General features: G+C 46.0%; 1 protein-coding gene across 1 annotated transcript in view; it reads left to right on the forward strand.

Moving 5' to 3' along the window:
- The window catches only part of LOC138292718 (cytochrome P450 2D15-like), a 206,552-nt gene that overhangs the window by 149,458 nt on the left and 29,822 nt on the right, over positions 1-27,272 (forward strand). Inside the window, exons 7-8 of the mRNA XM_069231449.1 lie at positions 574-761; positions 16,611-16,752. Of these exons, the coding sequence (XP_069087550.1) occupies positions 574-761; positions 16,611-16,752 (330 nt within the window). The remainder of the gene's footprint in view (positions 1-573; positions 762-16,610; positions 16,753-27,272) is intronic.

The raw sequence follows: 27,272 nt of genomic DNA on the forward strand, positions 1-27,272 counted from the left end.
AGAAATACACTCGATTCTATTATTACCAAAATCCCAGTTTATTGATTTTAAACATGGAATGTCTAAAATCTGTCCTTTTTATTATAGTGTTTCTTAAAGCACTCATAACAGCCATGCATTAATGGCTGCTATGTTAAACTACATATCAGCTCACATTCACACATCCATGTAACACTTCTGCCCACCCACTCGTGCATCCATCGATATGTTTGTATGTGTTTCTGTACCTGTCTGACTTAGTGTGCATGCATGTGGTTTGCCTGTGTGTATGTGTTTCTTTTAAAGTATTGTATGTGACTATATTTGGTTTGTCTGTGTGAGCATCAAAGAAAGTACGTGGCCCAACACCATCTAGGCACTATATAACAGTTAAGCAAAATCCAGATGTATTGGCTTTGGCAATGCTCGGTGTATCTCTGTGTTTAAAACAATGGGGTTTGGTTGTGAGGAGATTTTGGTATAGCAGCACATCTCTGCTTTGACGTGGATCAGTGGGAATTTTTCAGTAGGCGTTTTTGGGCTTGTTGCTGAGAGAAGGCTTTGACATTTGTAAAAAGCATATCTTGTTTCTAGGTCAAGTGCACAAAGAGATTGACACAGTGATTGGACGAAGTAGAAGGCCCACAATGGCGGATCAAATTAACTTACCCTTCACCAACGCTGTGATCCATGAGATCCAACGCTGTGGAGATATTGTTCCACTATCACTGCCACACATGACGTCCTGTGACACAGAGATCCAAGGATTCTTTGTCCCTAAGGTAAGCAAAGTCTCCATTCTTTTCTTTTCTCCGTCCATCCCAAAGGTTAATGAAAACTCCCAGCTCCAGGTGCTTATAATCACTGCTTATGTCCCAGATTAAATTAATAACGGTTTCCAGCTAATGTGATATTAATGACTCTTACCAGGGAATTTGATGACTACTCCCATTCCAGGATGATATTAAGTTCTACTTTGTTCCAGGGAATATTATGCCCTCACTAAACCCTGGGTGAAATTGCTGACTCCTCCCTGCCTTGTTGAGATCATATATCAAACCCGGATTTTTGTGACTGGGGGTGAATGTTTGCATTGTTCAGCATTCCGTCCATCGTAAAGTCTATCATCTGTTCTTTTTGCATTTGTCACCCTAAGTGGGAAGAGTATGCCCAGACGTGGTTCCTGTGCTTACTGGGCCATTGGATTCAGATTGGCTGATAAAGAGTGATACCTGGAAACTGGTTCTAGGATACTTGTTTCTGGTCCAGGGAGGACCTGGCTTGGCAGTTTAGGTGTTCCCATGGGGAACAGGATCAAGACTGAATTGCATATGGCAGGGTCCAAACTGGGGTGGCATGGTGAGCAAAAGAACAATGGATTAAACCCAGATCTGTGACTGGGGTAAGTGTTTGCATTGTTCAGTGTTCTGCCCATCATCCTTTTGTGTTGCTAAAGTTGCCCTAAGGGGGAAAGGTATGCCCAGACGTGGGTCCCGTGCTCACTGTGCCACTGGATTCAAGCTAGACTGGCTGATGAAGGGTGATACCCTGAAACCGGTCCCAGGATGCTTGTTTCCGGTCCAGGGCAGCCCTTGGCTGGCAGTTCGGGTTGGACTGTTCCCATGAAGAACAGGGTCAAGACTGATTTGCATATGCTGGGTCCAAACTGGGGTGTCATGGTGAGCAAAAGAACAATGGATTAAACCCAGATCTCTGAGTGTTTGCATTGTTCAACACTCCGTCCATCATCCTTTTTTTGTTGTTATTGTTAAGATCGATGACAACTCCCAGGTGAAACAAAGGGGCACCATCATGTCTGTTTATCATAATCTGTACTTGTTGTTCTCATTATTACCAAAATGGGTTGAATCAAGTTGTTTATTTTGTTCTCTGTTCTTGACGTTTTTCTCCCTATTTGAAATTCTTGTGTCAGCTTGTATTTGGAGATCCATTTCAAACAGCACTTCCTGGTGAAAGTTTCACTGGATTTTTCCTCATACTAAGAGAGTGAAGAAAGTTGATCACATCACCCCATCCTAATGCAACTCCATTGTCTTTACTCGCAGGCCCACATTATGTTCACAACAGCTTTATTTGCAAAGCCACCACAATCATCACCCTGCTTATTCTGCAGACAAGTTCACCATCTCTGGTGGCTCTTGTCAACCCCGCAGCCAGGACAACATCAGGCTGCAGACTAAGAAGTATAAAAAAGTGAAAAAAACAAGGTAGCATGCTTTGTCATCTATGCACATAGGATCTGGAACAACATCCCAATTTACATCAATATTGCCCCATGCCTCTCCAGTTTAGGAAAGAGCTCACCCACCCACTTAAAAGTACACTACATCACAGGGCATTAACAATCAACAAACTAACTACCTAACTAACTACTTGTTGGCGTTATTTTTTTTTTTACAATGTACAGTACTCTGCTGCCGTTTGACTGGGTTTGGGTTATAGAAATACTACATATATACATAAAAGAGAGAGAGCTTCAGCCCTGTGCCTGCCACCTCTTAGTAACTTTAAACACAGATACTTCCATTAAACCTAAAGTCTGCATCTATAAATGTTTGGGGTGTGTTAAAAGACACATTAGGGAAAAAACAGCAAAGACATCGGCCAAAATATCCCAGCCTGGTAAGTGTTTTTCTATCTAGCCAGAACAGATTGAAGGCACCATGCATGGCACAACACCACTTTTTTAACACAAACTTTATTGCATTTTGCTAAGATAGGCATGTGCTTACATTTATAACTGACATATGAAGAACAGTTATGAAGCATATGATGTTACATTTGTCTCTGAACAGGTCAGAATTATTGTAGGATGTAACACAACAATGCAATTAAAAAACAAGGAGTTCAAACCTCCCACCTCTCCCGGTCCCATAGGCCATGTCACCTAATCTAGGAAATCCAAGTATGCATCGTCACTCAAGAGGGTATATAGAGAGATCAGGGTTAGGCTACAATGGGCATCACACCTGGATGGACAGGGGAGGGAAGGGGGCAACCAGAGCACCATTCATAACCCTCAATCATTCACAGTAATACAGAAGAACTTACCTTGTGTCATGGGGTTGTCAACAAAGTAGCACTTTCATCAGGGGAGATGCAAAATATTTGCTGAGGCTGGTTCGTCAGTTGTCATGTCCTGCACTTTGAACCCCTATAAAAGAGCATCCCACTCCAAGGAGATGTTTTTTTTGCGAAGGTCACAATACTCATCTCGACGAAGAAATGCACTCTCCGCAAGCGCCTAGTGGGCCACCTCTTCCTGCCATTTATCGAATTTCAGGGCTGTTAGGTATTTTGTTTGTCATGGTATAAACCACTTTTCCAATAATAAGACCAGATCTGCAAACCGCAGTGTGACCTTGGAACTACGCAGCCATGGATGGAGGCCCAGAAGGCACTGCCCCAGTGTACCCCATTGATCTAGCCCTGTCACATCCAAAAGGACCAATGCTACTCCTGCCCAATACTGGGATAAATGGGGACAGTTCAATGACATATGTTAAAGGTCAGCCTCTGGAGCCCTAAAACAGGGACAGCCGGAGGAGTCTAACAAGCCTTAGTAGTGTTAAGTACGCCCTGTGTAAAACTGAGAACTGGATAAGTTTAAAATCTAGAGTTGAAAGAGACTTGTTTAGCATCAACTATTTTATGTGCCCAGTCTCGCTCCAGATTTTCCTGAATGAAGTCTATTTCCCAAGTCTGTTTCAAAGGAGTCTAAGACAGTTCGATGTGTGCTTGCAGTACTCGGTAGAGCCAGCGGACATGATGTCTCTCAGTCCCCATGGTGTGCAGTGCTTGAAGCAAGTTACGTGGGTTAGCTCCCATCTGCGGCCCAATAGTACCATACATATTGGATTATACGGGCATGCGTCATAAATAATGTCTCGAGGAGCCCATGAGTGTGCACAAAAACTGCATGTTACAACAGTGTGCCATCTTGAAACAGCGTTCTCACCGTCCGCCAACCCTCCTGCTCCCACAGGCCCAATCAATGAGCTGTGAGCATTCCTTAGGACGTAGGAAGACTGTGGAGAGGAATATTCTGTGCATATGGTAAGGTGCCCACTGTGTACCTCAGCGTTAGTTTCCAGTAGGCCTGGGCTATCTGAAGTAAGAGAGGACATGTCAGAGTCGGGTCACCCCGGGGCATATTAACCTATGAAGTTGACCACGATTAATCGAAGTTGGTGTGTAGCCTATCTCCGACAAATTGTGATCCGCTAGCCAATATGACAGCCACTAAAGTTGCTCCACATTGCAAAACACCTTAAAATGAGGGGGCCCCCAAACCACCGCTATTCGTGAGAAGCTGCAGTTTAGTGAGGCCCACTCTGCGGCGCCCAATAACCCAGGCGAGTTACCCAACCAAAGTATTCTGCATACGGAACACCCAAGCTGGCACCTCCACATGAAGGTTCACAAAATAATACCGAAATAGCTGTAGCATAATCATCTTCACGAAGGCCAGCCGGCTTGCGACCAATATGGACAGAGTGATCCAAAAGGTAATTTGTTTTTTAAATGAATTGATCCCTCTTACAAGGTTGTTCCCAAGCAGGTCTTTCATATCCCGATTGATGTGAGTATCCAAGTAGCGAAAGGTGGGGGCTGCAGAAGATAGACCCTTATTGCCGAATTGCAGCATCATCTCCATAGGACTGTCAATTAATTGGAAGGCACAGGATTTTTGGATGTTGATACGGAGGTCAGAGAGTGTACAGAAGGATGTCAGCAAACGTGGTATGCCCTGCAACCCCGTACAGAGGTCTTGGAAGTATAGGATCATATCTTCTGCATACAAGGTCAGATAATGCATCTTCTGGCCTACTGGTATACCCCAACCAAAAGATTTCTGATGAATATGTTGTGCTAGAGGTTCTAGTGGCAAGACAAATAAAAACAGCAATAGGGGACAACCCTGTCTAGTCCCACATGCAACCTGATATGTGTCTGAAATATATGGTCCTGTTCTAGCACTAGCCATCGGGACCTTATATAAGAGGGTGACCCATTGAATCTACTCCAAGGGGATTCTGTAGTGGGCTAACGCTGCAAATATAAAGTCCCACCCCAAGGTGTCAAAGACTTGGTGCATGTCCAATGGGGCGCAACCTGAAAATGTTGATCACACGGAACAGCCAGCAAATATTCAGTGAAGTATTGCAAGAGGGTACAAAGTTGCATTGATCCCTTTGCAGTAACTGTGGAAGCAGCGGAAGAAGTCTATGGGCATGGATCTTACTCAAAATCTTATATTCGGGGTTTAAGAGAGATAGAGGGACCAGTAAACAGTGAGTTCTAATGGTGGTTTATCTGGCTACAGCAGCAATGTCACTACTGTCACTCTAGTAGAGGGGTAAGCAAATCTTCCTTTAAAGAATTATATAGCTTTTCTAATTGTGGCACTAACTTGGAGGCATATGTGGAGTAGAATTCTATCACAAGCCCATGTGATCCTGATGTTTTGTTCCTTGCCAGTTCCTTAATGGCCCTACATATCTCTCCCAATGATGTAGGTGCACTTAAGACTTCCTTCTCGCCCAAGGACAGTCTAGGTATCATCACCTGCTGTAAGAATGCCGCAACATCTGCTGGATCCGGGGCCGGGAGGGGTGTATGGAGAAGAGCATAGAAATCATGGAATGCTCTATTAATAGTTTGCTGGGGAACATATAATCCACAAACCAGGGGTCATGTATGGGTAAGATGGGTGTGGGTGTAATGTCAGATTGTATCATACACATTAGCAATAACCCTGACTTGTCCATCTCTGTATGTATTTTCTGGGTGTCGGTTTTATGGTCAATCATACAAAGTCGCTCCAACAGCTCCACATATCCAATGCAAGCATCCTGCAGTGCCTCTGCAGCTTCAGTGTCATTGAGCGCTTTTGTTTCTTGGGGGCCTAACTTGCTTCCCAATTGTGTTATCTCCCCATCAGTTCCTGTCAAGCCCACCACCACCGCACCAATGGAGGATACATGAACTATGACCTTAAAGGCCTCCCAGTGCACTAACAAAGAAGAGGCTGTACCATTGTTCTGAGTGAAATAAGTGTCTATGGTATTGGCCAGTGACTCCCTGAAAACTGCATCGCCCAGAAGAGCTAATCGCAGACGCAAGGTGGATATCCGAGTTGGCACTTGCCCCCAAGAGAGTGTTATTTCGACAGGGTTGTGGTCAGAGATCGTCTTGCACAAGTGTGTGCCGTGTGTCATATTGGGAAGGAGAGAAGTGGGGCAGAGGAACCTATCAAGACGGCAATGCAAGGTGTGGGGATATGAATAGAAAGTGTATTTCTGCATTGTAATGTTCCGTCTGCACCAGATGTCAGAAAGGCTCCAGCTTTCCACCCATTTTCTCAGCGTATTACACTGATGAATAAAAGCAGTGGGTGGCAGATGAGGGTGCAATCTATCCAACGTGATGCCCAGAACTGCATTAAAGTTTTCATCCACCACACAGGGATATACTGCCCACTCTGCCAGTAGGGAGGAAAGATGTGACTGGAAGACATCTTGTTCCGTATTAGGTGCATGTATGCACCCAAACACAGTTGGAGCACCAACTAGTGTGCGCCTGAGCAAAGCATAGCATCTCTTAGTGTCAAGGATTGCAAATGGAACCCCAGCTCGGTGCCAAATCCTTGCCCCCTTGGCAAAAGCCAAATAGAAAGTGTGAAACAATTGTCCCCTCCATTTTCTGCACAGCTTCTGGGCCTCGTGGGGGGATAGGTGGGACTCCTGCAGAAATGTGATGTAGGCACAACGTCTATTGTGTTGTGCCTTAACTCTGTGTATCTTAAAGACAGACCCAAGATCACTTTCTAGGTGACAATGTTATAAGTCTTCAAAATCGTGGCCATAAGTGACATCTATGTTGTGCCCAGAATCTCTCCCCAATACTGTAGTCATCCCTCTGTGGTGTATCTTGCCTCCTACATGTGGTGTAAAAGGTGACAATGGCAAACTACAAACATTCAAGCTCAAATACTCATCCCATCTTCTAACAATCACCAGACCCAAGATTAAGACCAGCAACAACATATCAACTTTGGAAAAAACCTGTGCTTTCGCAAAGGGGGTGCAATTGGCTATACGATTTAGATAGAACCCGGTGAGGGGGTCGAACCATACCCACCTTGAGAGGTCACCCAGACCCAGGCCCTAGTTGTGAAGGAAAAGAACATATCAGTGGGACAACACCCATTATCATGCACATAGATGTCAACATTTTTTTTGGGAATTTCTTATATTGGTTTTTCAATAACAGGATACAGACAATTATCAACATGGTCTTGTCGACAATATCAAAGCAGATGGGGTATAACTATAGCATTATGTTAGGTGGTGAGGATGGGATATGACATGTATATAAACTAGTACAATATACACATATACTCAGTTTGTTCTTGGAATTCTAAAAAATGAACATTGGTCACCACCTTTCGTTGATGAATTGTGTCATTACAGCATTTTTACTATATAAACATGTTGATAGCCCCCTTCAAACATGTAGGGGGGAGAGGGAATTCAACCGGAGGGGGAATACAACTTTACTAGTGTCTAGTCTGGTCTAGTGATAGACAGTGGGAATACCACGTTTCACAAGGGAACCTGCAACTCGGGGTAGCACATAGGGGGTAGGAAAGCAGTAAAGCTTCCTGCTATATGTTACATATGCATTACCGGATGTATAGGGGTGGTGGAGAGAATCACGTCTTAGTTTCAGGTTCATGAGGAAGAGCCGCTTCGAGACCTTCGATGGGGTGATGGCTGTGTTCAGAGTGAGGGTAGCATTGCGGCCACTGGAGGTAGGTTATGGGTTGCTGCCTCATCAGTCTGTTGTGAAGTTTGTTTATCTGCTAATTTCAGCAGGTAGGTGTCCCATTATGTGGCCACTCCACTCCTGCCCCGAGATCTATGGTCTTGTGCTAATGCATTAGTCTCAGTCATGGCCCACCGTAAGGTTGTACATCACCAATTGTCGATATTGGGGGGGCTGAGCTGCCTTCCATGACATGGCAATAAACCTTTTAAGCAATATTAACGCCAAGTTCACAAATTTTAAATAATGTTCGGTCTTCTTAGTTCTCTTTGTGATCCCCAAAAGGCAAAGGAGTGGGTCTGGTGTGAGCGTTGTACCTATGATCTCTGACTCATGTAGTAGGACCCGGGACCACACGGGGCGCAGTGTAAGACAGTCCCATGTCATATGTAAAAAAGTGGCATCATCTATCTTGGGTTGTGGGAGGAGGTTTCTGGGAATATCCTGTGAAGGCAATGTGGTGTTAGGTATGTTTGCTGTAGATAGTTGAATTGGGTATACTTCAATCTACTATTGCGTGAAACTTACTAAACGTGCTCCAATGCCATTTCCCATTGCTCGTTTGTTAAGTTCAAGCCTAAGCAATCCTCCAATCTAACCTTACTTTGTGGTTGGCGGACGGCTTGAGGCTCTCGCAGTGCTACATATAATGCTGAGATTGCCTTGCGGTTATGTCCCTGGGTCAGCATATAGTGTAGTCCGCTGTGGGTCAAGGGCTCAGACGGTCCCACCTGCCATGCTTTGCCTATCACTGCGCTCACTGCCATGTGGGCAAGGAATTGTCCCAGACCATGTTTTTCCATAAGGTCTCGGAAAGGTAGCAACAAGCCATTGTTGTATAGCTCTCCTAAACGCAGTAGTCCGTTGTCTTTCCAAGGGGCAAAATTGTACAGTTGCTTGAGGCGTCATAACTGAGGTATTTCCCACAATGCGAGTTGTGGGGAGTACAGCATCAACGCTTTCGGTGGTTGGATATACCGCTTCTAAACTAACTGTGCTGTCCGCATAAGCAGGCTGGGGGCAAAGCGTTGCGACCCCGAGTCTAGTAGCCATTCAAGCACCCTTCCCTCGCCCAATGTGGCCTATACTATGTCCCATTCCGTCGTCTGATCGCCAGCTATCCAACACATTGGCCGTTGTAGCTGGGCTGCTGCAAAGTAGTGTTCCATGTCGGGGACTACCATTCCTCCTACCATTCGGTGCTGGAGCAGGCTGAGGGAAACCCTCTTTCGTCCCTGTCTCCATATAAGCGTTGTTAGTAAGCTTCATAAAGTTCAAAAAAAGGTTTCTCTGGGGTTACCGGTAGTGCTGTGAAAAAGTATAAAATTTGGGGCAGCACCAACATTTTAGCTATGGACGCCCAGCCCATAGGAGACAGGGGGAGTCCTGTTCAGATGGGTAAGGAGTGGCGGATAGAAGTTAGAGCCCTGCCATGATTTCCCTCTATTGAATCTGCCTATGTATGATATATATGTATCCCCAGGTACCAGAAGGTCCCCTGTGTCCAAGGAAGTTGCCCTCCACATGGGTGCATAGGCTGTGGGTTATCCATAGCATGCAGTGAGAAAACACAGGATTTCCCCCAATTTACCCTTAATCCTGATGCCTCACCAAACCAATCCAGCAGATCAAAAAGAGCCGGGAATGTGCCCGCTGCATCTCGCAGGTATACCATGACATCATCTGCATATAACAATGTAATGTGCCATAGTCTTCTGTTCCGTAGACATATTGCGAGGGGTTCCATTGCCAGTGCAAAAAGCATTGGTGAGAGGGAGCAGCCCTGGCACATTCCCCTTTGTATAGAAAAAGAGCAGGAAATATGGGTTCCGGTGCGCACCTGCGCCTGAGAGCCATTGTATAATAGTTTCACCCAGCGCAAAAAATTGTGACCAAATCCGAAGTGCCAGAGGACCTGCGTTAGATATGGCCAGCACAAGGTGTCGAACACCTTTTCAAAGTCTAGGGAGACGGCCATTGGTTGGCCCGCCTCCTTCGACACTGTGTCCATAATATGACATACTTGTCTGATATTATGATGCGTGGTTCTGCATGGTACAAACCCACACTGGTCCGGGTGTATCAGGTGGTGAGTTAATGGTATCAGTCTATTTGCAAGGATTTTACTCAGAATTTTATAGTCAATATTTAACATTGACAGTGTGTGGTATGAGCTCACGTCAAGGGGATCCCTGCCCGGTTTAGGAAGCACTACTATAAGTGCCTCATGAAAGGAGCCTGATAGTTCCCCTTGCCGGTGGGCAACTTCATACATGTTCAATAGTCACGGTGCAATGATATCCCTGAAAGTGGCATAATATTCTACTGGGAACCCATCCGTACCCAGCGTCTTCCCTCTAGCCATTTGTTGGATTGCCAAATGTATCTCATCTATTTCCAGGAGCTTTCCCAATTCACTCATTTGGAGCCGCATTAAACGAGGCAAGGTGAGACCCTGCAGAGACAATTGAGTTTGAAGGGAAGAGGAGCAAGCTTGTGAAGAGTAGAGTTGCTCATAATAAAGGGCAAAGGTTTCATTAATCACCTCTTGCGTGTTTACCACTTGGCCTCTACAGTCTCAAATCACTCCCAGAATAGTTGTGGGGGTTTGAGATCGCAATAGCCACGCCAATGTGCATCCAGGCATATCGCCCTCTATGTGTTGTCGGAATAAATGTGACTTATAATCTATGTTGCAAAGGTGTTGAAGTTCCACACGATAGCGGCACCGTTTAGCTGTCAGGAGAGGGCATGCAGGAGGGGAGTAGATCGCTTCCTTTTTAAGCCTACGAATGCTGTCTTCTCAGTCACTGTGTGTATGAGGGAAGACCTCACTCCCCATGATGTGGCTATACAAAGGCCTCCTAATACCACCTTCATTGCATCCCATTCCACCCTTAAGTCACTCAGTGAACCTGAATTGGTAGCAAAGTAATCCGTGACACAATTTCTTATCATTTCTCAGCATGCAGTATCATGCAGGGCCTCCAACCTCATTCTCCATGTGGGGATGGGCAGCCTAACCCTACCCCATTCGAATGTAAGTTTAAGGGGATTATGATCTGATAGTGTCCTGCCCAAATACTCAGAGTCTCGTATAAGAGGTCAGCTCTCGGAATTACAGAAGAAATAGTCCAGTCGGGTATTGATCTGATGTCCCGGTGCATAGTAAGAATATTCCCTGTCGCTAAGGTGATAGAGGTGCCAAATATCGTGTAAATTTAGAGAGGAGGACCATTGCCGGAAATGTTTAGTGCTCTGTATACTCGGGGTGTTCAAGAGGGGAGGTATTGATTGATCTAATTCTGTATCATGTATGCAATTAAAGTCCCCTCCCCATAGTCCTTGCGCTTTGGGGTCCTGTAGGAGGACTGGAGAGAGCGTATTTAAGAAGGCGCCTTGTGCTGTGTTGGGGGCATATATCAATGAAATCATGATAGAGCGCCCATCTAGTGTGTCTTCTAAAAGAACATAACGGCCTTACGTATCTACATGAGTTTTCTGTTTAATGAAAGGCACCTCTGGGGCTATCCAAATAAGAGCTCCCCTAGCATAGGCAGAATATCCTGTACAGTATACCTGCCCCCTCCATCTTCGATTAAGTTTAAGCAATTCTACGTGTGTCTTGTGTGTCTCCTGTAGGCATGCAAAATGCACCTGTCTACGTCTGAGATAGGCATACACCCCGTGTCTTTTAGCTAGGGCACCCATCCCCCGAACATTCCATGTTAGTGCAGCGTAACCAGAAACAATAAGAGCGGTATACAGTGTCCAATGCATTCCTCATCCCCCCATCCCCTACCCCCAAACATGCCCCCCAAGTGTCGGAGGCTCCCCCTGTCAACTAGACACATCTGAACTACAGAAACTTTTTTAACAACTTCCCGAACCCAGGCGTGAACTTCAACAAGTAGCATGCCAAAAATTCCCAGACTGTTCATTCAATGCATAATGGTGATAGTTGAACACTATTAGCCCATACTGGGGGGGCGGCGGGCCACACACTTATTCACACCCTGCGGGGGAGGTTGAGGATGTTCTGCAAAAGAAGGTCTGAAGGAACGGGCCCCTCGGAAGAAGATCACTTAGGGAACAGATGCCTATAAGGGGGATACAAGCAGCCGATAAGCGAGCCAGCTATAATGCAAGCACTCTTCTGGTGGGGAGTCCACGAGGCTCAACATGGACCAGTGTTCCTGTCCCTATAAGTCATCAGCTGTACGAGTAAGCACTGGTCCCTCTTCTTCGGAGGTCAGTGAGGAAGCTGGAGTGTCCACATCAGAGCCTGGGTGCCTTGTCGGTCAGTCATCCAGGACATGGAAAGGGCTGAGTGCCAGTTGCGAGGCTTCCAGTACCGCATCTGCTCACTCTTTAGCCACCTGGTCTCGAGTCAGTCTGGTTCCTTGCAGTCTGCATGCTTGTCGTCTGTCACGAGGTGTCAGTCAGTCCGTCACATCCAGAACTTCCCCTGGAGTGCGTACCAAGCCTTTGGCGTGTAGCTACGTCCCCACATCTTCGGGGGTGCACACATCTGGGTAGCCTCACCATCTACTTCCCTCAATATAGCTGGGAACAAGAGCGCATATCTGAAGTTTAGTTCCCTTAGGCTTTGCTTCACCTTACCATATGAACTGCGTTGTCTCTGTACCTCCGTGGTGAAATCAGGGTAAGCTGTAATCTCTGTGTTCTCATGTCGCCATGGACCTTTTGTTCGGGACAGCTGGAGGATCAAGTCTCGCGCTCTGAAATTAAGTAGGCGAGCAATGATAGGCCGTGGTGGGACACCGGGTTTTGGAGGCCTCCCAGGGCCCTCTACACTGAGAAGAACTTTGAGGGAGTGCCTCCCAGCACATTGTCGATCAGCCATTTTTCCCCAACTAACCCCACATTGGGGCCCTCAGTACGCACATAGATGTCAAACATTAGCGAAATTTAGACCACATGCAGGCCAGCCAATCTGTAGTACAGGTGCATCGAAAATAAATGAAATTCATAGCTGTTTGTGAACAACCAAGAGGTAATCTAGAGCCCCAAAGCTGGAATCAGTAGCTAGTAAAAAGAAGAATACAAGACATATTGTGTACCCTACTCATTCTCATCAGCCCTACAAGTTGTGAGTCATCTGCGGGGTGGCTAATGAGAGCAATGCCATGCTGCCCACAGAATCCGAATCAGAAACACTTCCTTGTGATGAACTGGAGCAGATTATTCCATCTCAGGGAAGTTGCCAAGGTGATCGCTGACCATTGTCCCTCCCGTATTTGTGGGGGAGGAGCCGACCCTGGACCTCTCCAAGTGGCAGGACAGTGCTTCCCACGCCGTACATGCTGAGGTTTGGGCTGTGTCAGTTGGGATGTGCGCTGGCCCAGTGAGTCTGGGAAATTAAGTTTCAACCAGTACCAAGCCCCCACCCCCAGTGTGTCAAAAAAGAAGGTGCATGCTTTGTGTTTCACCCTCAGCCTGGTGGGGAATAGTAAGGCATATTAAAGACCCACAGATTCCAGCTGTTCTTTGACCTCTTGAAATGAAGAGTGCCTCCGCTAAACAGCTAACGTGTAATCCGGAAACAAGGAGACCATGGCGTTTTTCAGAAGGATGGGTGCCTTTTCGTGCACAGCACACAGTAGTGTGTCTTGGTCCTTAAAGTTGAGGATATTGACCAATGTGGGCTGGGGCAGTGCCGTAAGAATGGACCGCTTCACAGGAACCCAGTGTGCCATTTCCACCGTGAACAACGTGGGCAGTCCGGATGGGACCACTGTAGAACTCAGCTAGTCCTCAACAAATTTGGTTATGTTAGGGCCCTCCACTCCTTCCAGTGCCCCCACTATTCGGATGTTGTTTTCATAAGCTCTCCCTTCTGTATCGTCCACCTGGTCCTGGAGCCGCTCCAGCTGTTGGTGCAGATGAGTGAGCTGTGCAGAATGGTCCGCTTGACAAAGGGTCAAGGTCAAGAGTGTTAACTTGTTTGTTTTACCCTATCTGACGATTTGCGTTGATCATCTTTAAGGATGTTAATACCCGTCTTAATTGTTCCCAGGCACTGTTCAATTGCCATCCTTGATTCACGTATCTCCTGAAAGATAACATCCAACTTGTCAGCCTGGGCAGGCATGATGGTGGGGGGTCAACGTCATCGGTTGTCTGCACGACTGGGCTCCCCATGGGTGTAGACCTGGAGCATGAGTGTGGGGCCAGTGTATCAGGTTTATGTTTAATGCGACGCATTGTTGCCAAAAATGGTATTCAGAGGACCAGGTAATCAATGCAAAGGACAGGGACTGTTCACACCTGTCGCACCTCTCAGGGGGCCTGATATTGTAGAGCAAATCAATTGGTGGGGTTCCTCACCTTTTGCCTCTGCCAGTATCAGCACTCTGCTTTAGCAGCAGGCAAGTCGCTCACTGGGCAGTCCGCCACATGCCCATCCCCTCCAGGGGTGTAGTACTATTCCATTCCACGTTCACCAGGCCACAGCCACCAATTATAGTGCCCCTTCTCAGGCAGGGAGAACAAGAATTCCGTTCCAGGCCCCACTACTCGGCATTCGTAGGGCCAGTAAAGGCCGGGTATGAGTCAAGTCCTTAGCACAAAGTATTCACTGACCATGCAGGCTTGAAGAGCCACTAATCCAGAAGACCCCTAAACTCTGGCCATGAAGAGGCAGGGATCCTGCACAGCCAACGTCCAGGAGAATGCCGGTGCAATGATGGGCAGGCTAATCCCCGGAGGTAGGGGGGAAGCCAGTATATTCTGCTGCACAGCCTAATATGCTGACAAAGTGGAGCAGCCGTTGGGGCCTATGCATAGGCCCATCAGAGCCCTTCCTTGTGGCCCAATATTGTGGGGGGTCAACTAGAGGCTCAACGGGCTCACCCCGTAGCACCGATATTGGGCAGTATTCCGTGGCCTCCAGCTGTCGGCCACTTGCTCCCTCCAGGCCAAAGAATGCCACAGGGGTGTCGTCGCTCATCAATTAATGCCCGTTTTCACCATAGGGTGGGGTGGGAGTGTGGCAGAAAACAGACCAATGTGCAATATCGGGCTTGCCCCTCTCTGCTCTTGGCATTTGGCAATAATCTTCAGCCGACTTCCGTAGCGTGGTCAAGGGCAGTAGGCCACCAAATACCAATGATCCGTTGCAGGCAAGGCCCTCACTCTTGGGCCCGCCTGTGTCTCTCCTCACCTCTTACAGTTGTGGCTCTCTGCACAGGCATGTGATCCGGTCACAGTCCACCCCCCCAGCAGTGTTGCAGCTTCACAAGTGCTCTGCTGTCATCCCTGGCCTCTGGTCGGGAGAGCCGTGGCCTTAATCTGGATAAGGCTGCTCCTGCCACCCTGGGCACCAATGCTTCTCAGGTCTCGCTGGGAGTCCCCACCCAAAACAGCACTCTTGGTGCAGCACACAGCCAGCAGTCACAAATTGTCTGTCTTGTCTAGCGATGTTGTGTGCTGTGGGTGGCGTCTAAAGGATTTTGGGGCAGGGTCCTGGAGCCTCTGGATTAAGCATCCGCCATCTTGGCTTGGCATCTGCTCAACATCCTATGATTCTGGGCAAATCACTTAATCTCCCAGTGCCTACAAAAAAATGATTGTGTCCTTGTGTAATGTAACTGCTCATGTTAAGCACTCCACTACCTTTGGTTGGGTTAGTGCTATATAAAACTGCAAAATAGTGACACATGTATCTTAGAAATGGAACTGTGAATAACTTAGTGATTCACATTCCTTCTAAAAGGATCTGTCATTCACCACTGGACTGTGGGCATGTGTCTCCTTTTTCTAATTTTTATTTGCTATTTCCCTTCTACAATGCTTCTTCTTCTTTACCCCAACCAATCTGCTCTCTTACTCCCACAAAATGTTTCTGCCTTTTCTCTTTGCTGGGTGCACTCTCCCGTCCACAATATTTCTGTCCCTCCATTTTCCTTGTCCCCTCTCTTCCTTTTTTTGATTGATACCTCAGCACCTGTCCTTCCTCCTGGCTTCCCCTCTTCTTTATTGTCTTCTGTTCCTTTTTCTCTCCCTTGACTCTATGACACACATTTGTCCCCATTTTTCCCTTTTTTATTTTGATCTCCCCCTCCATGTCTCCTTAGCCCCATTCATGTGAGCTCTCTCCTTTGCTTTTCGTCTTTCCTTTCTATTCCAATCTCTCATTCCTTATCTCCTCACTCCCGACTGTCTCCCTTCCTTGGTCTCTCTTTCCCTGCCTCATCTCCTCTCTCCCCTCTCTTCCTCCCCATGTTCCCTTGTCCTTCGTTTGTCTTCTCTTAGTATTGCTGTAGCTTTTTCTCCTTTGTTCCACTCCCCTCCCTCCCTACAAGGTACTTTGTCCCTCCCTCAAGCCCTCTTTCTGTTTCCTCCTTGCTAATCCTCTTTCTGTCTTCCATGACCTGCTACCCTTTGCACACCACCTTAAGCCCTTCTTTTACAAATGAGCCTTGTCAGGTATATTAGTAAGGGCTTGATTTAGAACTTGGTGGAGAACATTTGGGTGGTGGGTTGTCACAACAGTGATGGATATCCCGTCCACCGAAATCTAAAACCCATTATATCCAGTGTCAGTTGGCCAACTTCTAAATCAGGCCCTGAGTCCCAAAATGCACAGTTTAACTTAAAAAAAAAAGTCCAGGGTTTGTCCTGTGATATGGTGTTCGACTGTGACAGACAATCAAGTAACAAGTGTTACCTCTTTGTGCAGACCTTTCACACATATAAAGTTTAGTGTACAGGTAATGAACGCCATCTGAATTTGTCTACGGTACACTCTTCTCTAGGGAGTCGGAATTTTCATCAACCTGACATCAGTGCTGAAGGATAAGACTCTCTGGGAGAGGCCACACCAGTTCTACCCTGAACATTTCCTGGATGCCAACAGGAACTTCGTGAAGCGAGATGCATTCATGCCTTTCGCTGCAGGTAAATAAAAACAATGCGTAATTTAACATAGTGATTAATCATAGGTATCTGTTGTGGCAAATTGGCAGGCTGAAAGTTTGATTGTTGCTGATCCTGGTACATAAATGGATCAAGCATGTCTGCAGATGTGCCAACTTTAGAAAAATAGTCTTTACACAGAAGAACAACCAAAATGTTTGTGTAAATATAGGTAATTAATGTATGTAAAACAACAGTGATTCACACCAAACTCTTTCAAAGTTTGCTTATGTTTATAACACAGCAACATTACTGTACATAATATGATTGCAAAGCGAGCATTATAAAGGTTCCAATTACCAGAAATGGTTTATACCACAAAGCATAAACCACACAATCAAGTGGATCTCTCAAGAATAAGTACGTAGTGACCCAGTGCAAAAAAACAACAAACAAGTAGCAGTGAATCTACGCTGTACAAAAAATACACTGATATGTTGGTATACAAACAACTGTAGCGTAGCTATTCCATTAGAACAGGCTCATAGTGGCTTGTATAAATATACATTATGAAACAGCAATCATTTTGATTGTTATGTATGTCGACAACGTTTTTACCCCTAATACAATCCAAGAGTCTTATCAGAACATAGGGATACCCTGGAGACCTACTAGCACCCAGAGTGAAATTAAACCCTTAGGTAAGCTGTGAAGTACAGCTTGCAAAGCGTGATCCCAAATAATCACCTCAGTGTAAGAGGTAAGTTAAAAATACTGACGGGTATAGAAACCCATGAAAGAAATGGCTAATTGCCCAAACTGAGGCGATTATTCTAGATCGTGGTGAAAAGTTGTTCTCAATGTAGATTTCTAGAGCATTAACCTAATTTCTATGAGAAAAAGAACTCCTTCATGTAATTCATTTCTTAAAAGGAATGCTTTAGGTTTTACCATCCATCAAGATGACTTCGTGTGCCACAGTTTTGTCATTAATACAGAATGTTTGCACTCTAGTTGTTCATTAGACCACTGTGGAGAGGGAGGGATTAGAGCCACAGACTCGAATAGTGGAGGGTGGGGGCAGGAGCATGGGCAGAGGCAGCAAACGGACTATGCTGGGTAAGCGAGAGGGGCAGTGGCAGAAGAACAGACCATGCAGGTCAGACAGGAAAAGCAGTGGCAGAAAAATAGACCTCGTAGGGCCAGTGAGAGTGCAGTGACAGCACAACGGACCAGGGCAAAAGGGAGGGGGCCAAGGGGATGCACATGGACAACAGAGGGCAGGGATGGGCCAGTGTCAGAAAGCTGACAACGCGGGACAGGTAGGTGGGGCAATGGCAGCACAATTGACCATGGAGAATAGGAGGGGGGATTACACATGGACAACGGAGGGCAGGGTGCAGGAAGGCAAGGGCAGCAAGCTGATCACATAGGGCAGGCACTTCACTAATGACATCATTCAAGCTACTGCTCTTCAAATTATTGCATTAATTGGTAGTTAATTTCATGTTGTGTAGAGCCCACACTCATATAAATGATAGATTGACTGTATGTATGTATTGTTCACAACAGGAACAGTGTAGTCCTAGAGACATGTGTGACTTAGTATGGTAGAAGTTATATGGTGCAGGGTGTAGCTATCAGTGAAGTTTTAGGTGCAAGTGTACTTTATTTAAAAAAGGTAGCAACTATTCAAAACTAGGGTGAGGTTCAACTAAATTGTGGCTCAACTCAAAGACCTGTTATCAAAAATATGTGAGAAAAAGGTTTTCCTTAGAATACATCAGTCACCTGTAGATTTCAATGTACATACTGATGTTAAAGAATTGTCATGTTGTCCTAGATACAGTTTCTATATAAACTAGAAATGTAGATTGTGCAGAAACTTATTTCTAGAAATTAAGGACCTGATTTAGATATCGGTGGATGACTTACTCTGTTACAAAGGTGACAAATATCTCATCTGCCAAAATCTAAATCCCATTATGTCCTATGGAATTTAGATTTCAGCGTATGGGATATCCGTCACCATTGTGATGCAGTAACTCGTCTGCCAATATCTAAATCAGGCCCTTAGTGACAATTCCAGAACATTTTGCATTGGTAGAGAATGTATAATGTATCTGGGACTCTCTTACAGGTGGTTTAGGTTGCACTATAATTGTAAATGTTGTTGTAATGGTGCACACTTTTCTGCTCATTTCAAGAATATGTGTAGGATACTTTTACAAGGTACTAAGGGTTGTCCAGAGGTCCTGGTTGTGCATCCCTTGTCATTGGTTATTGCATAGATGTGAAGCTGTTGACTTAAAATTCTCTGTTAGATGAGGTATGTTACAGGTACATTGCATTAAGGCAGATAATGACCAAACACTTTTTTAGTAGTCAAGATTTAACAAATTAATGATCACATTAATGTCAACAGAAACATTACATTTCTTATGCAATTGAATAGCAGTAAAAGTAGAGCATAATATCCAGTAAATATAGGCAATTTCACAATAATGCTTTATTTCTTGCATGTGAAAGAGTCCACCATTAGCACTACAGCGGTAATAAAAGACAGGGCCTAGATGTAGCTCAATGCATATCTTCCAGTGTGAAATTCAAATGTTTTCATTTATTGGATGATGTCATCAGTGATGTTATCAATTATGCCATTTGAGATTTAATCAGTGATGTCACTTACCACGTCGTGATTGATTTCACATGTGAGGTAAGAAGCAGTACATGGCGGTTGTGCCCATATAGCTATCTGAGTAAACTATAACTGATTAATTTGAGTGAGTTTTTTTTTTTTTTTCTGTGGTTCATTGTGCTGCCACTGTCCTCCGTTGCTGCCCCTCCTCCTTGTTCTCGAATAGCAATCCCTTGCCCTCTTCCTCCCTAGTTCATTGTGTTACCACTGCCCCTGTGTTGCCAACACCCTCATACTGATACTGCCCTTTGTTGCTGGCCCTGCCTCTTTGCTCTCAATGTGTCTGCCCTCGCCCCACCTTCCCTGCTCCGTTGTGCTGCCACTGCCCACTTTTGCTTTCCATGCCCCTTTCACCCTTGTTGTCAGGCATGCCTCTGCCCTCTCCCTCCCTTGTCCATTATGTTGTCACCGCTCTTGTGATGTCACTGACGTATGTTGCTGCCCTTTCCTTGCCCCTAGCCCTGCCCTCCCTTCTCCTTGTGCCCAGTCCCCTGTTCTCCATGTTTGTGCCCCAGCCCCCTCAATTTGTGGTTCATTTCGATGCCATTATCATTGTCTTGTCACTGCTCTCAGTTGCTGCTCCTGCCCCTCCCTCAAGCCTTCTGTTCCTTGTGTGTTTGTTCCAGCCCTTTCTTCCCTGGTCTATTGCTCTGCCGCTGCTCCTTTACTGCCTTTGCCCTCTGTTGCTTGCTGTTGTTTCCCCTCCTTTCTCCCCTTGCTGCCTGTTTTCCGTGTGCGTACCCCTGCCTCCTTCCTCCCAGGTCTTTTGTGCTGCCACTGCCCTCTGATGCTGCCCTTCCCTTCTCCACCCCACCCCCAGCCCAACCCCCTTTCTCTTTGTGTGTACTCCTGTCCTCTCCCTCCCTGGTCCGTTGTGCTGCCCCTGCCCCATACTCCCACGCTCTCTGTTGCTGCCTTTGCTTCTCCCCACTGCCTCTTGTGCTCAATGTGCATGCCTGGCCCCCCCTCCTTCCCTGGTCTGTTATGCTGCTGCAGCCCATGTGCTGATACAGCTGTCTTTTGCTGCCCTTTCCCCCTCCATTGATGTTCTGAGGGTTCAGGTCTCTGCCCTCCTCCCTGAACTACTGTAGTGCTCCTATTTCCTCATTGATGCACCTGCCCCTAACTCCCTCGTCTGTTGTGCTGCCACTGCTCCTCGTTGCTGCCAATGTCCCTTTCCCCCTGTTCTCCATGTCTTCGTCCCTGTCCTCTCCTCCCTCAGTCCATTGTGCTGCCACTGCCCCTGTGCTGTTACTGTCTTTAGTTTGTGCCCCTCCTGCCTCCTCGTTTGCTGTGCATGCTCATGCTCCCTCCCTCCCCGGTTCATTGTGCAGCCACTGGCGACCGTTGCTGCTTCTGCTCCCCATTTTCTGTGTGCATGCCTATGTCCCTTCTCTCTCTGGTCCAGTGTGCTCCCACTGCCCCTGTGCTGCCACTGTCGTCACATGCTGCTCCTGACTCCCTTCCACCTCATTTTTTTGTGTCCATTACCCCATCCCCTCCCTCCCTGGTCCATTGTGCTGCCACTGCCCTTTGTTGCTGCCCCTGCCCCTCTACCCTGCCCCATTTTCACCATGGGTCTGCCCTTGGCCTCCCTCCTTGGTTCCTTGTGCCAGCCCTTCCTCTGTGCTGTCACTGTCCTCCGTGGCTGCCTCTGTCCCCCGATCTGTTTGCGCACCCATTCACTCTTACTCCATGATACGTTGTACTGTCAGTGCCCATGTGCTGCCACTGCCTTTTGCCCCCTCTTCTCCATGTGCAGGCTCCTGCCCCTCCTCCTCATTCTTTCTGTGCATGCCTCTGCCTCTCTCCCCACCTTGTTTTGCATGTGCATCCTCCTGCCCCCTCCTTTCCTGGTTCATTAAACTGCCACCACCCATGTGCTGACACTGCCCTCTGTTGCTGCCTCTGCCCGTCACCCTGCCCCTTGTCACTGCCGTTTACATGTACGTGCCCTGGCCCTCCCTTCCTGGACCATTGTGCTGCTATTACTCCTGTTCTGTCACTGCCCTCCCTTGCTTCTATGCCTCTGCTCTAATGCCCCTCTGTTCTTTGTATGTGTGCCCCTGTGCTGTGTCCCCCTGGTTTGGTGTGCACTGGATGTATCACTGTGCTGCCAATGCCAGCCACCACTCCTCTATTGGGATGGAGGAGCGTCACCCCTCTCCCCCCCAGCAGCATCCGCTGCAAATCCTCTACCAAATGAAATGATAATAAACCATGTTTATTATCGTTTTGTTTGTTACAGGGATGGAGCATTGGGGATGACGGGATGAGGGGAGTGCACTGTGCCCTCCCCTCACTGTGCTCGCAGTTGCCGGGCTAGAGAGAGCCTGACCAGGCTGCGAGTCTGCCTGGGAATGCCGTGGCTGGGCACTCCATTGGCCACAGGGAAGGCTTGGGAGCCTGTGCCTGCCTGCAGCGACAGGAGAGGAGTGGCGCGGCGGCTGAGAAGCAGGTAAGTGATTTTGTTTGTATTTTTTTAAATTAATTTGTCCCCCCCATGCCCTGTGTGCTCCTCCACCCTGGCACCCCGCGCCGCCCTGCCCCAACAAACCCCGCAAGCCGCTCCTGTCCGGTGCCCTCTTATATTTCCACAGCTCCCTCATTCTCCATGTGTATTCATTTACTCTCTCTCCCTGGTTGGACCCCCACCTGTCCTTGTTCTTTTCTTCATGTGTGCCAGCGCTCCCTCTGTTCCTGGTTGATTGCGCTCCGACTATCCCTGTGCTGCTACTGCTGTCTGTTGCTTCCCCTACCCTGCTCTCCTCTGCCCCCCTTAAGTTCTCCGTGTCCATGCCCCTCCTCATTCGTTCCTTGGTTCCTTTTGCTGCTACGTCCCCTGTGCTGTCCCTGCCCTGTTACAGCCCCTGCAGACTGCCACTGAATAATGTACATATAATACACAGTGACAGTTACCACTCTGTACTTATAGTTTGGCCAGAGTTTCCATAGGAAGAGCGTTTTTTTTTTTTTCCTGTTAATTTTAGCTCCGCTTGACGAATCTGTACGAAATTTTCTAAGTAAAATAGTTCATCCATCTTGGCTTCTTCATGGCAGGTTTTGCGCTGATCAGTCCAACGAGGGTCAAGGAAAAAAAGGGGGTCCCAAAACTCTGATTTATTTGTTTGTAGTGCAGACAAAAACAGCTCAAATGAAGTCCACAACATTTTTGAAAATCTTAGGACTTTACTTACAAAGCATGCATTTTGTGTTTGCTGAAAATGTTGCAGTCGCACCATAGGTCTCGGAGACTCGGTCACTAAGTCCTGATTTTTTTTTAAATGAAAGGTCTCAAGAGGGAGCAGGATGGGCACCCCGTTAGTCTTAGTACTATGGGGCCGGGGGAAAAGGGGGCTAAAAGATATATGAAAAATATTATTTGCTTCGGGCGCAACAGTACCAGCAACCGGTACTGCGGTACCCAGTGGAAAAATGACACCTAATCAATGACACATGGTAAACAGGCATGGGTATGAGACAGGTTACTGTGTGACGTATAAAAGACCTCCTTCGCCATCATAAGATGCAGTGAGTCCGAAACTACCCCAAACGCAGCCACCAAAGCTCTAATGTCACAGCACAATAGTGGATCAGGAACACTCACCATGTTTGCCTGGCTCAGCGCAAGGAGCACACACCAGGCAAAGCAAACACGAGTTTCAAATCACGCTTCCTGTTACCAGTGGCAGTGGGACATGTGATATTGCTTTTGTTGTGCACCCTCCACACCACTGAGGAAAACTATGCTACTAGATTTCTGATCTAGTCAAATATGTTCTAAAGCCCACCAGGTAAGGGGAAGAACTGTCACATTCTCTCCATCACTGCACACTTGGATTTTTTTAATTTAGATTTTGCTTTTAAAAATGTAATTAATGGAGGATGAAAATGTTTATGAATATATGACACTACTGGAAAATATGCATACCTTCTGATTTTATGGGCAGAAGCCCGAGAACACTAGCACAGAAACAACTGCACAAAAACATCTTAAAATGTTGCACAAAGATAGGGTTAGTATATTTTGTTAGCCGCTGAGGAGGTTAATTATCGGTATTCCATTGTGGTTCTTTTGTTTTTCTTAGCTAATACCTGCACACTTAGGCCCGTATTTATACTTTTTTAGCGCCGCATTTGCGCTGCTTTTTGACACAAAAACGTATTTTGCAAGTTTGCGCCGCTTTTGCGTCAAAAAATGACGCAAATGCAGCGCTAAAAAAGTATAAATATTGGCCCTAGAGCGCTGTTTACTACCAGCACCACCACCATGTAGTGATAGGTTCTGGACTGGGTTTTTGTAAACTATCTTCTTTGGATGGCGGCCAGGTGGCAATCTTGTGTCAGTTATTTCCCTTTTCCATTCTTGTGTTTGCAGTTTAAGTAACGTTTTTTTTTAGGTCTTGCCTGCAGGCAGCGTGCATCTTCTGTCGCTTGGCGACAATCTACTACTTTAAAAAAAATCTAATAAGGGGCTTTTAGCCCACCCATTACCTACCATTGGTTGACTTCATAGTCACTCTCATTTCCTTGCTTCTCGTTGACCAGCATGTGCAGACTTTATTTCCTCTTTCTGTCTTTTTCCCTTCAATGGAGCATTGACCAGTACTGATTAATGACTTTATTGGTGACCTTCTTCTGCATGTGCTCAGATGGAAGTACTTTAATGTTGCTTTTCCTTTGTCACCTCATCGTGTTGACTCCTCCCTTCAGCCCTCCACCCCTGTTGCCTTCCTCGCACTAGCAATAGCAACAAAAAAAAAAGAGCCCTATGATGGGGCCGCTTTCCAGAGTCAGATTACAGTGTGATTTTTGTCGCAAAGTCAGACTGTAATGTTACAACGTAGTGGCAGGCTTCGGAGTTACCCGTGTTTCAAAGACAGACTGTTTTATGTCTCAGGATCCCATCAGAGTGAATTTGATAAACGTACAGTAGGGTTTTCTGTGTCCTAAACATCGACTGCAAAGTTCTCCAATACTTTTGGATTGAGTTTGCACTTTATAAAACTACAAAAAAATAAAACTGCATTTGGTCAAACGGGTACTCATAAAAAACAGACAGTCGTTACACTATTCAAAATTCAAAAAGGGCATGCCTTTGGCACAATTCACGTGCTTATAAAGACGCCTTCCATACATTTGACAGAGTAGTAACCTAAATTATTATCTAAAACTTTTGTCCCTTCTTTACCTCCTTAAATCATGAATGAGGTCCACAGTGTCATTAGATGGACTAGTTCACAGGCACAGAGCCGCACAAAAGCCTACGACTGATCATCTCATTTCAGATGATGTCACAGTATGTCACTATGTTGCTCGTCATGTACCTGACGTGGAGTGAAATCCTCTGATGCCATAATTGATGAGATCCGTTGTCCACGATGTAGGCGGGGGGGGAGTGGCTGTAGCAATGGAGGAGTACAGGAATATACCACCCACTAAAAAGCTTAAGGAGCTGCAGAGCTCTCTGATTCCCAGAGGCAGGCTGCAATGTTATCCCTGTTCTCCACAGAGAGACCGTATGTAGTGCTATGTCGTATTGACTGGCTTCATTTTCACCTTTTTTCCCAGAGGTCTATTGCAGTGCTGCCTATATCCCACAGGCAGACTACAGTAGCGTCTGAGACAACAGAGAACATCAGTCACTGATTTGCATCCTTATGTAGTGACTGATTTAATATCCCATTGCGGATGCACTCTGTCCACAGCCCCTTGTGTGTTGTGAGCTCTTTACTTTCCCCTCCTGTGGCAGCTGGTTTATGTATATCATACACATAGGGCCTGATTACAACTTTGGAGGACGGTGTTAAACCGTCCCAAAAGTGGCGGATATACCACCTACCGTATTACGAGTCCATTATTTCCTATGGAACTCGTAATACGGTAGGTGGTATATCCGTCACTTTTGGGACGGTTTAACACCGTCCTCCAAAGTTGTAATCAGGCCCCTAGTTTTTTCTTTCACACCCATACAACTAATATGCCGCTTAACACTAGAATTAGTGTGTTGTAAATTAACTTACACTTGGGACTCTGATGGGGAATGAACCATCAGTGAGGAATGGCTTTACCAAGTCACTAGTGCTGACATTTGGTAGTGATGGCATGATGCAGCTGTGCTCTGCAGAAACTGCTAGTGCTACAATAAATAGCAATGTGTGACCTCTGCATGTTCCACCTGTTCTTATGAAGACCTTTAGGGCCTGATTTATGAAACGTTAGCACCACCTTTGTGTCGTTTTTTGACCCACAAGCGGCACAATCTTACAAAATATATATTTTGTAAGCTTGCGCCGCTTTTGCGTCAAAAAATGATGCAAAGGCGGTGCTAACTTTTCATAAATCAGGCCCCATTAGTTCTGAAATACGTAGCAGAGTCAGGAAACGTGCAAGCTACTGACATGAACTCCATTGACAGGCCTTGTTGACAGACTGTGAATGGCTGAAAATGCCAGTGCAGGGATAGACCCAAGCACAGGTCATATCATCCACCACTGTTGACATACAGTTTAGTTCACATGGCTTTGTGCGTGATGCGGAGAAGCACTGCAGCAACTTTCAGTGCTGCAGTAGATATCAGTGCATCACAGGTGCATGATACACCTGTGCAACGTATACAACTCTAATGCTGTGATAGACAACCTTGTGCATTGCTGATTTTGTGCACTACCAATTTGTGAAATGGATGCCCTTCCCTTCCTGGGATGGATAGGGTCGTGTTTCTGGAAGTGTGTCCAGTGTCCACTGCTTATACATATACATCTAATGCTGAGATAAATACGGCAGTGCGAAATGTGCATGGTACCCCCGCCACGCACAGTTTTCTTACCAATTGCTTCATTGCAAATATTGTACTAATATTATCAATGATGTCATAGAAGATGTCATGAGTGATGTAATATGTGGGGTAATTAGCAGTGCATGGCGCAGGCTTGAGTTATAGTTACCCTAGGACACAAGTTAGTTACTTGGGTTAACCATTACTATAACTGGTGATTCTTTATGTTGTTTGTAGTTTAAAATGTTACGTTGTTATTGAACATTTCACCGAGCTATAATGTTACTTTAACCTTTGTTTTTTTTCAGTAAATTTCCAGGTTTTTTTAAATGCAAAAAGCCAACCCCTGCTGTGCACGACCTTCGGCTGTGAACGGCGGTAGGTTAGCCACAGGGCCTCGATATGGTTGGCCACAGGGACCACCATTAGGTTTTATATATATATATATATATATATATATATATATATATATATATATATATATATATATATATTTATCTTTTCTACATTGCATAATTAGCACCACCCTGTGCCTGAAAGGTTATTGTTTTGACTTATACTGGGTGTTCCCATGTGTCTGGACAAAGCTAAACCTCTCCGCTATAATAATAGCGAAACCTGTGTCAGGGTTGCTTTTGCTCATTCCAAGTTGCCTTGGATGGTATTTTACCAATTCAAAGCTGTAATATTGTGCTTGGAGTGGTGAAGGTTTTTTTTCCATTTGCAGCTCTGCAAGGATAGCACTGTGCTAATCCTATGCTTAAAGACTTTGTTAAATATATGACAAAATACTTTGTCCCTTTCTAGCTCGGTGTGGATGGCAATGTGCTAATCCTATGTTTACAAATTTTGCTAGAAATGCAGACATTTGAGGTGAGCAAATTTACAATGTTGCCAGTGTTGTAGGGTGATCTGTACTAGAGCTGGGGAACTACCCAGAGTTCTATATTATCTTCTTACACAACCACCGCTCCACTTCGAGTGCTTGGTACGTGAGGGCTGCCTCAAGATATCTTCGTTTTCCCCAGAAACACAAAACGTGCACTCCGGAGGATTTGCTAAGTAATTTATTGGTCCACACAACAA

Source organism: Pleurodeles waltl, chromosome 4_2 (genome assembly GCF_031143425.1).
Source record: "Pleurodeles waltl isolate 20211129_DDA chromosome 4_2, aPleWal1.hap1.20221129, whole genome shotgun sequence".
Classification (NCBI taxonomy): Eukaryota; Metazoa; Chordata; class Amphibia; order Caudata; family Salamandridae; genus Pleurodeles; species Pleurodeles waltl.